At 44.9% G+C, this 11,888-nt stretch overlaps 2 protein-coding genes across 4 annotated transcripts; one reads left to right on the top strand and one right to left on the bottom strand.

Moving 5' to 3' along the window:
* Window positions 1–414: 414 nt before the first annotated feature.
* LOC133162914 (amphoterin-induced protein 1-like) lies at window positions 415–2,717 on the bottom strand. Its single transcript, XM_061292441.1, has 2 exons — window positions 2,499–2,717; window positions 415–2,132 (listed from the first exon to the last, which is right to left on the bottom strand). Exon 2 carries the CDS (start codon window positions 2,092–2,094, stop codon window positions 625–627), a length of 1,470 nt encoding a protein of 489 aa, XP_061148425.1. The 5' UTR covers window positions 2,095–2,132; window positions 2,499–2,717; the 3' UTR covers window positions 415–624.
* Window positions 2,517–11,888, top strand: LOC133162915 (G-protein coupled receptor 61-like). Of its 3 annotated transcripts, XM_061292443.1 has the most exons (4): window positions 2,526–2,627; window positions 7,369–7,574; window positions 7,657–7,973; window positions 8,873–11,888. In XM_061292443.1, the coding sequence occupies exon 4, from the start codon at window positions 9,077–9,079 to the stop codon at window positions 10,460–10,462; it is 1,386 nt and encodes a 461-aa protein (XP_061148427.1). In that variant the 5' UTR covers window positions 2,526–2,627; window positions 7,369–7,574; window positions 7,657–7,973; window positions 8,873–9,076; the 3' UTR covers window positions 10,463–11,888. The 3 variants fall into 3 exon arrangements, with proteins under 3 accessions (XP_061148428.1, XP_061148427.1, XP_061148426.1); XM_061292444.1 differs by having other exon boundaries at window positions 2,517–2,718; window positions 7,369–7,973; XM_061292442.1 differs by having other exon boundaries at window positions 7,369–7,973.

Here is an 11,888-nt window from a genome sequence, read left to right on the forward strand (position 1 = left end):
TTTTCTTTTTCAGTGTGATCCTAACGGCAAGTGCAAGTAAGGCAAATTAATCAAAAGAAAAGAAAAAAAAAACATTCAATCCTATAAATTTTCCTATGTGACAATTGCTCGGCCATTTTTACTGTATATGTACTTTGTAGCTAGATATATTTGCTATTATTACTCTTTAATGGTAAAGTTCTTTGAGTCTTGACATTATTTATGTCAGGTTTTACTTATCTGCTGTCCGCTCTATTGTTGTCTGATGTGACGCTTCCTGCTTGTGTGTTGACCGCGCTAATGTTTTTGTGCCCATCTGGTTTACTCAGGGTTGGGCAATAATGGCTAGAACCTTTCAGGTTCTTCCATTTGTGTCCCCTGAGCAAAGAAAGCTTCCTGGATACCATTAGGAGATTGGATACATTGCCGAGAATATTCAGTAGAATCCCTCTTGCTCTAACTGGTAGAGAACATAAAATAATTTTTTTGCGCATTTTGTACGATTTTTTTTTTCTTTTTTTGCCGCCTGCCAGAGATATCTGTGCCACCCCTCAAAGAAAAGAAAAAACAATTCTAGCTCCGCCAGTGACTGGTAACCACCAATCACAAGCATGCATAGCAGTTTTTCCACTCCCTCAAACAGTTTTACACCATCATGGGGGTGTCTGAGCTCACAGAGCTAACAGATGCCTTCCTCTTCTTGTTCCCCTCCTTCCAAACGTCTTCACCTTTTGGGTTCCCGTTCTGCTCTAACAAGTCCTTGGTGTCAAATGAGGTGTCTTTACCGCCCTCATTCCCTCGTTCCGGTCCAGTCTCTTGGTGGCTTTGGGCGTTGCTGACGTTGGAGGAGTGGAGGCTGCCTGTCGGGTCATTTTTCTCCAGTTCCTGACCTGGACAACAGGCGCAGCGGCAAGGTGTGAGGTAGAGGTAGATGAAAACCATCACAATGCTGATAAGGCATGCTATGAGGGTGGTGTATGCAGTCTTCAGGTTCTCCAAGCCGGGGATCATGGTTGAGTTAAAAACCACCACGGTGATGTTAATCGTCTCGTGAAGGGCGTCTCCGATGGCGTAGCAGGTGTACACGCCCGAGTCGTCTTCCCTCAAAGGTCCGAGCTGAAGGTTTCCGTCCGGAAGTATCCTTGTGCTTTTGTTTGCTGAAGATACCGGAATGTTCCCTGGCAAGGCCCAGGTCTTTATCATGTCTTTCTGCTTGGTGTCACAGTCCAGCACCACAACCTGCTCCAGATACGCTTCTCTATCCGTTAGCTTGACCTCGCTGCAGTTCAAATAAGCTTTGTCCAGGTCAAGGGTGAGCACTTTTTGTTTGGGCCGACCCGCAAGGATACAAGTGTGCTCATCCTTAAAGTCCACGACCGAGCTGAGATCTTTGAGTTGCCAGTGTGCAACCACGTCGAAAAGATCACAACTGCACGGCAGGGGGTTGTTGTGGAAGTATAGGCCGTTTTTGATCCACGCGGGCAGAGCTCGAAGCTCGTCTAACGTCAGCGCTTTGATCCGGTTGGACGAGACATCCAGCAGCGTGAGGGTCTCCATGCGGCTTCGCTCCTTCACCAGCTCCAAGGGGAAGCGCGAGATGAGATTCTGGCTCAGGTAGAGCTTCTGCAGGTTGGCCAGACCCGAGAAAGCGGCGAAACGTTCAATCTGCGAAATGCTGTTCTTATAAAGCAGCAGCACCTCCAAGTTCTCCAGCGGCTCGAACATGTTTTCATCCAGCTGGCGGAGCTGGTTGGCAGATAAGTCCAGGTAACGCAGCTTTGTCACGTGCACAAACGCCTCCGAGGAGAGGAAGGAGAGAGCGTTGTGGCTGAGGAGCAGCGTGTGGAGTCGACTCAGCACGACGGGCGTCCACTCCGCCCGCAGTCTGCCGATGGAGTTGAAGCTGAGGTCCAGCACCGTCGTGTATTTGGGAAGGGGGGTAGGGGGGTTGGTGAGATTCCCTTTTGAGCAGCTGATGATGTTGCTTGCGCACACGCACAGATTTTGGCAGTCCAGCCGGCCTCCTATCAACTGTCCACTGGCGTGAAGCGACCAAAGCAGAGGCCCAACAAGGAGAAAGATGCTCCTCCGATGAGGTACGTCCAATCTCCCCATTTTGTCAGCAGTCTTCACAGTGGAGGAGAGTGTTGGACCTGTGGAGATAATCCAGTTTTTGATTTTTGAGTTGAACTTCTAATTCAGGACTTGTGTATACTTTGACATAATGGTTACTAACAAGCAAACTTCAAGAATCCATTACTGATATGCGCACTAGAATCTCATTTCAATTAACGTTATATAAAATGTACCAACTTTCCAATCTGTCCTCCACTGTCCCTCATGTAGATATGGTAATAAAGAATGGATTTTAATATTAAATGCAGTCAGCCCAAAAGTTCCGGAGCTGAAAATAAATCAGCATCTATTATTATTATTTTTTATTCTAATCTAACATTTATCTTACTCTTTTTTTTTTTTTTTTTTTTTTTTTACCAAAAGAAAGGAAAAAACATGTTTACCATGTGGTTGCTCCTTGCAACACGCAGAGTCCTGGGTCCAATACCCCGCGAGGCGCTCCTGAACAGGATCGGCCGGTGTCTTTCTTTCTTTCTTTCTGTCCCCGACAGCCACTACATCACAACAAACGAGTGAGTAGCACGGCGCGACGGGCAACCTGTCCGCAGTCCTCGAGTGCTGAAGAGAGAAGGCACCATGTGATAGATCCAGTTGTTGCAATGGGTCGGTGTCCCGGACGTCATTGCTCAATTCTTGCTCTCTCTCCTTCCGTTCTCTCTCTCTTTCTCTCTCTCCCACGTAGCATGCGGCGTTAATTTCAGACAAAACCTTGCGATTTCATCTCATGCGCTTTTTTATTGTACTTATTGCTCTACTAATATAGCGGGTGCAGAGAGGTTAAGTTTGGTCCCTGTTGTAATTGATTTATGGGTGCAGTATTTATTACACATCATCAGGTTGTTGTTGTTTTTTTTAGCTGGTACGTTGTGATTATGCGACAGACGAGACGAGAATTTAAAAACTAGACCTGCGGTCATCAACTTGAGCGACGTGCAAAGGCACACTTAATATATAACAAATGTATTGAAAAAAAACTTTTATTAATTTCATTATATATTAGTAATTAATTTTATTCATGTGACGACACTGATGACGTTAACGATTTCTCATAATCATTTTGAAATATACGATGTAGATATCAATCTGTAAGACTAAGTATATAAACTTCTCTTACTAGAATTTTCTATGCAATTGGAACAGAGCTTTGTCATCAACCGAGGAACCTCGTGATCTTTTTTTCAGCGAGTATCAACTCTGCAAGGGGGAGGAATTGATTAGTGGACTGCTTGGTGCAGTTTTCTTAAAAGCAAAAAAAAAATAAAAATCGAAAACGCGGGGGGGTGACGGCTTAATGGTTTTGCATTGCCCTTACATTGCAGGCAATGATGTCAGTGTCATAATGAAGACCTTCCCTTTAGCCCACCTTGTTACTGTGGTGAAGGACAGGCCGGATGTGCGCGCGCGTGCGTGTGTGTGTGTGTGCACTGCAGTAGTTTTTGCTGGACGTGATGTGCATACAGCTGTGTGGGGTGAATCATTGTGTTTGCAATAGAAATTGGCTTCTCCAGGGATTTTACGTTACATAAACTTGTCAGAACTGTGATCTAGAGGTCAGCACATACTTGGATCTGAAAAATGTGGGGTCACATCTGGGATCTGGCCTTGAAATTTGCACGTACCAGTTAGGGGTTAATGTTAGGGTTAGCCCCATTAGTGTGTTAGCTGTTTCCCCCAATTTGGATGACTTTTTCCAGCATTTTTATGAGTGAAGGCAGATTTCTTGGCAGGGACCTGTCCATTGGAGCTCATTAGCTTGCGCAAGTATAAAACTGAATACACAACCCTCATGTGACATGGAAAGGCTTGTTAAATTGCTATGAGGTTGATATCAAAAGCCACTATTGGAGCTATTTAAGCCCGTCGCCATCTTGAACCAGAGTGGTTGTTAATGTGACAGCGTAAACGCTTGAATGACTGCCGACGCCGAAAGCGCCGAGATAATTAGAATGGAGGAAAGTCTCCAGTGTTGAATGGAATGCAAGATGGAGCGAGGGAGTCTTATAGGCAACTGAATACATTTCATCCATACATTACATATCTGTTTGAATTTGCATACATTATTTTGTATCTATAGTTTGAAGATGTACTGCAGTGTGTCTTACTGCATAGCTGAGTTGATTTAGTCAGCAGCTTCGCAGAAGGACATTACGCCCGTCAGGAGATTTATGCTCCTCTCCTGAATTATAAACGAGTTGGTCCGAGTGGGGGTAAAGTAAAACCAAACAAGGTTGTGTTGATTGCCACTGTTGTCAAACATCTTTTTGCCACTGACTCATAGATTGTTTTGCACCATTTTGGCAGGTGTTTTTAAATATTTATAATATTGGAGACATCTCTGTGGATAATGCAGTAAACGACTACAACCACAATTTTTACCTCTCTGACAACATTGATCATCTTAAACTCACGTGAATAATGGGACACTTTACATATTTTGTCATAGAATTAAGATAACAATACTGCATTTCTGTTCCGTACAGTACAGCGCTTAATGCGCAATATAGAGGAAACACTGCCCCCTTGTGGCGCATCTAGGGAGGCTTGCTGTTTTTTTGTTTTCCTACTGCTCTACTGAACATTTTTATTTCAGGTGCCTTTCGTGTCCTTCAAGCTCACCTTACAGAATGATGTGATATAAAATACAGAATAATATAAATAATAAAAATGTAAAGCCGTTCATTAAAGTAGTATTAATCACAAAACAAAAATACAAATATAATTTGAATGATTATAGCCAAATCAATCACAAATAATATTCAAAGATTTCATTGTCATATGCATCAAGTTATTAGCAATGAAAATAATTGTTTGGAAAATAATAGTGATAATAATAAATAAAGTGCCAAGTCTGCAGGTGTGAAATTTGAACGCAAGTGTAATGATGTGTGACTTTTAAATTTAATTAATTCTAAATCTGAATTATGGTTATGGTTTCAGACAAGGGTTAGTGTTTTGACATAGGGTTTCAAATTAGGGTTAGGATTTGAAATAAGGTTTTGCAATTAGGGTTTCACAATAGGGTTTCAAACTAGGCTGTTTTAAAGTAAGGTTTCAAATTAGGGTGACATGCATGGGGACCATAATCTGATCACTAGGGCAGTGCTTCTCAATTATTTTCTGTTACGCCCCCCCCTAGCAAGAAGAAAACTATTCGCGCCCCCCCCCCTCCCCACCGTGACTATCCTAACTTGTCTTGTAAGTCGTAAAATGTTGCACTGTCGCAAACGTGACAGAAGTAACAATGAGAGCGCCACTGCCCCCTGCTGTAGTAAACGCGCAATTACACTTTATTCTAGTACTGCCAAAAAAAAAAAGCCTGTTCCCCAGGGTCACACGCGCCCCCCCAGGAATAGCACCGCGCCCCCCTTGGGGGGCGCGCCCCACTATTTGAGAAGCACTGCACTAGGGCAACACATTTATCACTTTTTGAATTGTTTCGCTGCATTACAAACCTTCAACATTGCGAGTCTCCAAGGGAACATTCATTGCTCTACGCCAGGGGTCATCAGTTCCAATCATTGAGGTCTGGTGTCCTGCAGGTTTTATAGGTCTCGCTGCTGTGGCAAACCTGATTCAAATGATCAGTATTGTGATCCAGCTTCTGCAGACCTTGCTGATTATCCGATCATTTGACACTATTGCGTTGCACCAGGGAGACATAAAACATGCAGGACACCTGACCCCGAGGACCGGAATCGGTGAGCTCGGTTCTATGCTTTCTCCCCAGCAACTTCAATACGTTTACATTTGAACTCACTTTAACACGTAACACGCCTCCTGCTCCTGTCCTGTGTATAGCTATCACATGCTCCTGTGTGCATGGATCACATTAATCAAATTATCCACACAAGAAGCTTTTTTCTCCCCTTTTAGTGATGCTATCAAACAATATGCAGGTCACTATGATCCCACTCAGGGCACATTTGCCGCTTCGGGGCTGATTGTTTGTTTGTGTAGGCGTCAATAAATCCATTTGGGTAAATGCAGTGGCATGAGCTCACGCATGACTGCAGCTGATATCGGTGCTCGTTGTGATTGGCAGTGGCGGCACTCTGGGCTTGGAGTGGCGTCAGTTTTCTATTTCTGAGTGTGATGGTGGAGTCTATTTTCACGGTTGCTACGGAAACCATTGTATTCGTGGTGGCAATGATAGGTGCTGCCAGCCGAGTGAGGATTCTGCTATTTTTGTCATGAGTCAACAGTGCACGCTTCGCACTCGGTCACGTGCTGACACACAGAACACACACACACACACACACACACACACACACACACACATTTGTGCTTGGTCAAATTAAATAATTTGCACATGTCACTGATATTCAGTTAATAGTACTGGTCTGAGGCAGTGGTGGCTTAGTGCAGTGATTCCAAACCATCATAGAAAATTGTAACTCATACTTAATTGAGCTTAAAAAACAAAATATTAGTAGAGTGGTCCCAGGAAACATATTTTGGGAGGAGCTACTATGTAGAATAAAGTGTAATTGCACATCCACTACACTAGATGGCGGTGGCGCGCTCAATGTCAGAGAGCGCACAAAGGAGTTTTGGCTTGTCTGTACTTGCGACAATTTTATCGAAAATGAATGAAAATGCAGCAGGGTGTTCGGGGGTGACATTTGTGCCACCTGCCCATTAAAAAAATATATTACATGCACACACATATGCAGCAATCATTTAATGTACTATATTTAAACAAGCATGTGTTGATGCCACCTTTCATCATCAGACATCTTGATACCATGACAACCGTTGTAATGACATTCCACTCCAATGCTGCATGTTGTGTGTTCTGCTGTCTGAGCCATGTTTGTGCGTGTCTGTTACCCGCATGACTAATTGGACATTTGACACAGTGGTGAATGTTCATCCCTGGACAAACTAACACACACGCACACACACACACACGCACACACACACACACACACACACACACTTGGGTTTCTTAAACTTACCAGCGGACAAAAATAATTTGCGATACAACAACAATCACTTCCAGGAAAGCTGTGATATAAAACAGTGTCATACTGAAACCAGAGCAGCTGAGATGTCACTCTGACATTATTCTAATAAGTCTATTAGTAATTGAAATGAATCAGTCACTGCATGTGAGGTGTTACATGAATGATGCGCAAGGTGATTGTCATTAAATGCAAATGGTCGGGCGACCTTACAAATTCAAATAAAGAAAGCAGTTGTTAGGAGTATAGTTGTATCCATCATCACACACATTTCATTGTCATCCCATAGATAGAGCAACGAGATGGACTGTATATGAAAAGGATCACCGTGGCAACAGAAGCCCCACTTTGAGAAGCTCGGGTGATGGAGGCTGAAGGCCGGTCTCATCACTCACCTCACCTTCTCAATAAATCTTGTGCTGGAGGCCGTGCCGATCCATGAAAGTGCTCAAATCACCACAAAATAACAAAAATGAAGAATAAACATGGAGGAGAGTGAGAACATGAGGGACTTCAACTTGTAGGAATGTAAATATGGGACTGCAAATTTTGATACCTGTGCTCTTGTTCTCGACAGTTCACCATGAACATCACAGACGCTAGGACCCTGCGGAGACACGACACGGAGGTCCTCAATGCAACCATGGGAAGGAGGAGGGGAGTGGGAGAGAGGAGAGTGGGCTGTCTGCCTGGTGTCTTTGCACACATTCCCATCAGCATCTTTTGGATGGAACCACGGCCGTAGTCAAGCAGGATGCACAAAGCAGAACAAGGGAAGACGAGCGAAGGGGGCCCGCGTTCGTTGCAGGTGCATGACGCTACTTGAGTTGGAGATGCACCGCATTCTCATCCTTCAAACCCAAAGCAGCAGTGTGAGGAAATATTCTGATTCAGGTACATCATGCTCTCTGTCCACCCCCCTCCCTCCCTTTATTTGCTTTACACCCCGACTCCTGTTTGTTCCCCTTCTAAGATTAAAATTATGAGGGTAAAATGAACCACCTAAATTTATGATGACAGGTATAATGTCCTGTTTTACACAGTGGGTGTAATATAATAATGATTAACATACAAACGAGTGGGTGGTAAGACATGACTAAACCTGGCAGGAGGGTAAAACTGAACTGGGGCACCCTGTTGTTTGATTTAGACACATAGTGCTGACTGAAGCCAATCACTCAGAGATTCATTTTGATTTTAATTCCTGGTGTTATAATTGTAAACCATCCAGTATTTTTTGTTTACCGCACATCAGTAGATCCTTATGCATCTTTGCGCTTAGTTAGATAGATCTGCATGGGCATGCAATAGAAAGTCCTTCCAATACAAAAAGTACACACTATTCAGACACTTCATTAGGCACAGTATGATAACATCCAAAACACGAGACAAAGCGAAACAAATATTCCATTCCGATTGGGGGATCATTTAACGATCCGTAGTTTGCAGAACTGCAGCGCCGTTCCTAATAAATTGGATTATACACGGTTTATACAGTATAAGTAATGCAGACATTTATGTGTACAGCGAAATACAGATTGGATAACATTGGCCATTGGATTAGTGCACATGTATTTTTCTTTTTTTTTGGGGTCAAATGTATTTGTTTTCCTGCAATACATGATATTTTGAGGGTGTCCGTGAGAAAGTTGAACACATGTGCAATGTGTCATTCATTCTCTTTGCCATCCTGTGGCTAAAATGAGTTCTTTTGTACTATTTAGTTCATCTGAGGCTTGACTTGAGATGATCCCAGCAGAATAAACTCACAGTTCATTGTTCTCTTTCCTCAGGGGTGTTTATGACTGCGGGCACAAGGGAGGATTTTTGTAAATGAAAAAGATTGTTGAGAACCTCCCCCGAGCATCAGACCAGCATCACAACCGCGGGGTCTACCTAATTTCCCAGCCGCTGTCCTCTGGCCGTACTTCCTGGCTGTGAAGGATGGGTGATGGGCCAGTGACGGACCCTGCCCGCCCGCCTCGTCCCACCCTCCAATGGAGCCAGCGTGGAACTCCTCCCACCCGCCTCGGCAGCTCCCGTCCAACACGTCTACCTCCGCTCCGGCTGAGGACTGGCCTCCGTACCAGTGGGTAGCCCTAGCGGCCATGCTGCTCATGGATCTGCTCGCTGTGGTGGGCAACGTGGCCGTCATGACGGTCATCGCCAAAGTCCCGCAGCTCCACAAGTTTGCCTTCGTCTTCCACCTGTGCTTGGTGGACCTGCTGGCGGCCTTGGTGCTGATGCCTCTCGGCATGGTCTCCAGTCGAGCCTTCTTCGGGGAGGCCCTGTGCCGCAGTTACCTCTTCCTCAGCGTGTTCCTGGTTAGCGCCGCCATCCTCTCCATCTCAGTCATCAACGTGGAGCGCTATTATTACGTCATGCACCCCATGCGCTACGAGGTGAAGATGACCGTGGGCCTGGTGGCGTCAGTGCTGGTGGGGATATGGGTCAAAGCGTTGGCCATGTCGGCTTTGCCGCTGCTCGCCTGGATCCTGCAAGGTGCGAGGACTCCCCTTCTGGAGGGTAGCGGGGGAGGCGGGGGGGTCCCCTCTCCTCCCGCTCAGGGTCAGAGGCGCTGCTCGCTGCACTGGACGGGGGGCGGCTCGAACCGTTTGGCGTTCATGGTCCTCTTCACGCTGCTTTATTTCCTGTGTCCGCTGCTGGTCATTTTCGTGGTGTACTGCAACATGTTCAAGGTGGCTCGGGTCGCCGCCATGCACCACGGGCCTCTGCCCACTTGGACGGACACGCCTCGTCGCCAAAGGTCGGAGTCGCTCAGTAGCCGGTCCACGATGGTTACCAGCTCTGGAACAGGGACCGGGAGGGAGACACCGGTGCGGCCATTCGGTGGGGGGAAAGCGGCAGCCGTGTTGATGGCGGTTGGCGGGCAGTTTCTGGGTTGCTGGCTGCCCTACTTTTCTTTCCACATGTATTCCGCTCTGGCCGCCAGCCCCCCGGCCACGTTGGCATCTCTCGAGGAGGCGGTCACCTGGATTGGCTACTTCTGCTTCACCTCCAACCCCTTCTTCTACGGCTGTCTCAACAGACAGATCCGGGAGGAGCTGGGCAAACATCTGCCGTGCCTGTTTCGTCGAGCGGGATTCGAGGTGGAGGAGAGGCTGCCCAGCCGCGAAGGCTCCATAGAGGAAAATTTCCTCCAGTTTCTTCAGGGCACCGGCTGCAACTTGGAACCTCAGAACTCGCAAAGCACCTCCAGTCCTAAAGGAGAGGCCTGCTGCCCCATGGTTCAGTCGCAAGCATCTGAGCCAGCACATCCGCTACCTGTCGATTTTCGTATACCGGGACAAATTGCAGAGGATACCTACGAGTTTGTCGATACTCATCAGGCGAAAAACAACCACGTCGATATAGACACTTAACGCTTTTTTTTTATTTTTCTTACACCATTGTGATTGTGTGTTGAAGACATCAAGAAAGTTGTTTGGTTCTTCTTCTTATTATTTTTTTTATCACCATTGCAAATTACAACCAAAATACAAGCATAATGTTAAATTAGCACCTCGCTGAACGTGTCAATCAAAACTGAGCATTGTCTTTGAAAAGGTGAAAGTTTTTTTTTTTTTTTTAACAATTCTTGAAATTAGTTCATTAGGATAACTCAGGGCCAGGGGGCTGCAGAACCAAACCCTCCAAAATCTTCAAATTATAAAAATTCATTATTAATTCCCTATGTGTGAAAATGCTGAATGTAGGGGGTTCCAAGCATGTTTGGGAGGGGGGGAGTGACCCCATTCCCCCCCTCTTTAGCTGTCATGGCTAGTCGGGGTAGTTCACTAGATTCCTGTCAGTTTTTGACAATATGGATAAATGTAAACAAATGAATGGATTTAACAGTTTGAAAAGTTTGGGGAATTCAATTGAAATAATTCAGTTCCGTGCAGTGAATAATGATTTTACAAAATCTGGAACTGCCGGTATCAAGCTAGATATCAAGCTAAGATGAGTTTGCCTTTGATCACCATCTTTTTCTCCATGGATTACGCAATTATTGTGCTGTGATCTTCTGCCTTTAAAAATCACAAATGAAGACTCAACGCTGTCGTACAAACGTAGGATTTTGTTTCTCTTGAGTTTGACAGTCGGGCTTTCATCAATAATAAAGCCCCCTCTCAACTCTTCAAAATCAGCCTGGCACGCATCGTGTAACCCACTAATCACGCTATTTTTTATTTTTTTCGGACCAGCGAGCCAGATGTGTTGACTATAAGCTGATTCTAGAATTGGAGGAAATAGAAATCTATACTCTCTTGATGCACAGCATTTGATCAGTATGTTCCTTTCAATTCATTCATCTGCTAAATGATGTGTTTGGTAGACTTGTAAAGTGTGCTTTGTGTATACTGTAACGCTTTACACAATCTTTTCTTTGATTTTTTTTTTTTTTATCTTGGTGTCAAGTACACGTTTCGAATTTGTTAGCAAGGTGCCGGGAATGTTTTGACCTGCCGCTGCCTTCTTTGTGAGTCGTGGAGATTATCATCATGGAGGAGAAATGTATATAATTTCTTTTCCTGGCCTCATCAGGTTTTATGTACAGGATAAACCTTGAATATGAAAACTAAATGCAGAAATGATCGAAATAGCAGGTGCTTTACTAACGTGGATACAGGGTCACTAAGTGAGTGAGTTAAAACCAGAAATGAACTTGATGTTCATCATGTATGTCCTCAATTGTGGATGATGTGGAGCATTTACAATTGGGGTGAGGGTAGTTTTTCCTTTCTCTTTAAAATGAAAGAACTGCTTGCACATGTGTACTGTACACAGCTAAACGTTCATTGAGAG

Source organism: Syngnathus typhle, linkage group LG11, assembly GCF_033458585.1.
Source record: "Syngnathus typhle isolate RoL2023-S1 ecotype Sweden linkage group LG11, RoL_Styp_1.0, whole genome shotgun sequence".
Classification (NCBI taxonomy): Eukaryota; Metazoa; Chordata; class Actinopteri; order Syngnathiformes; family Syngnathidae; genus Syngnathus; species Syngnathus typhle.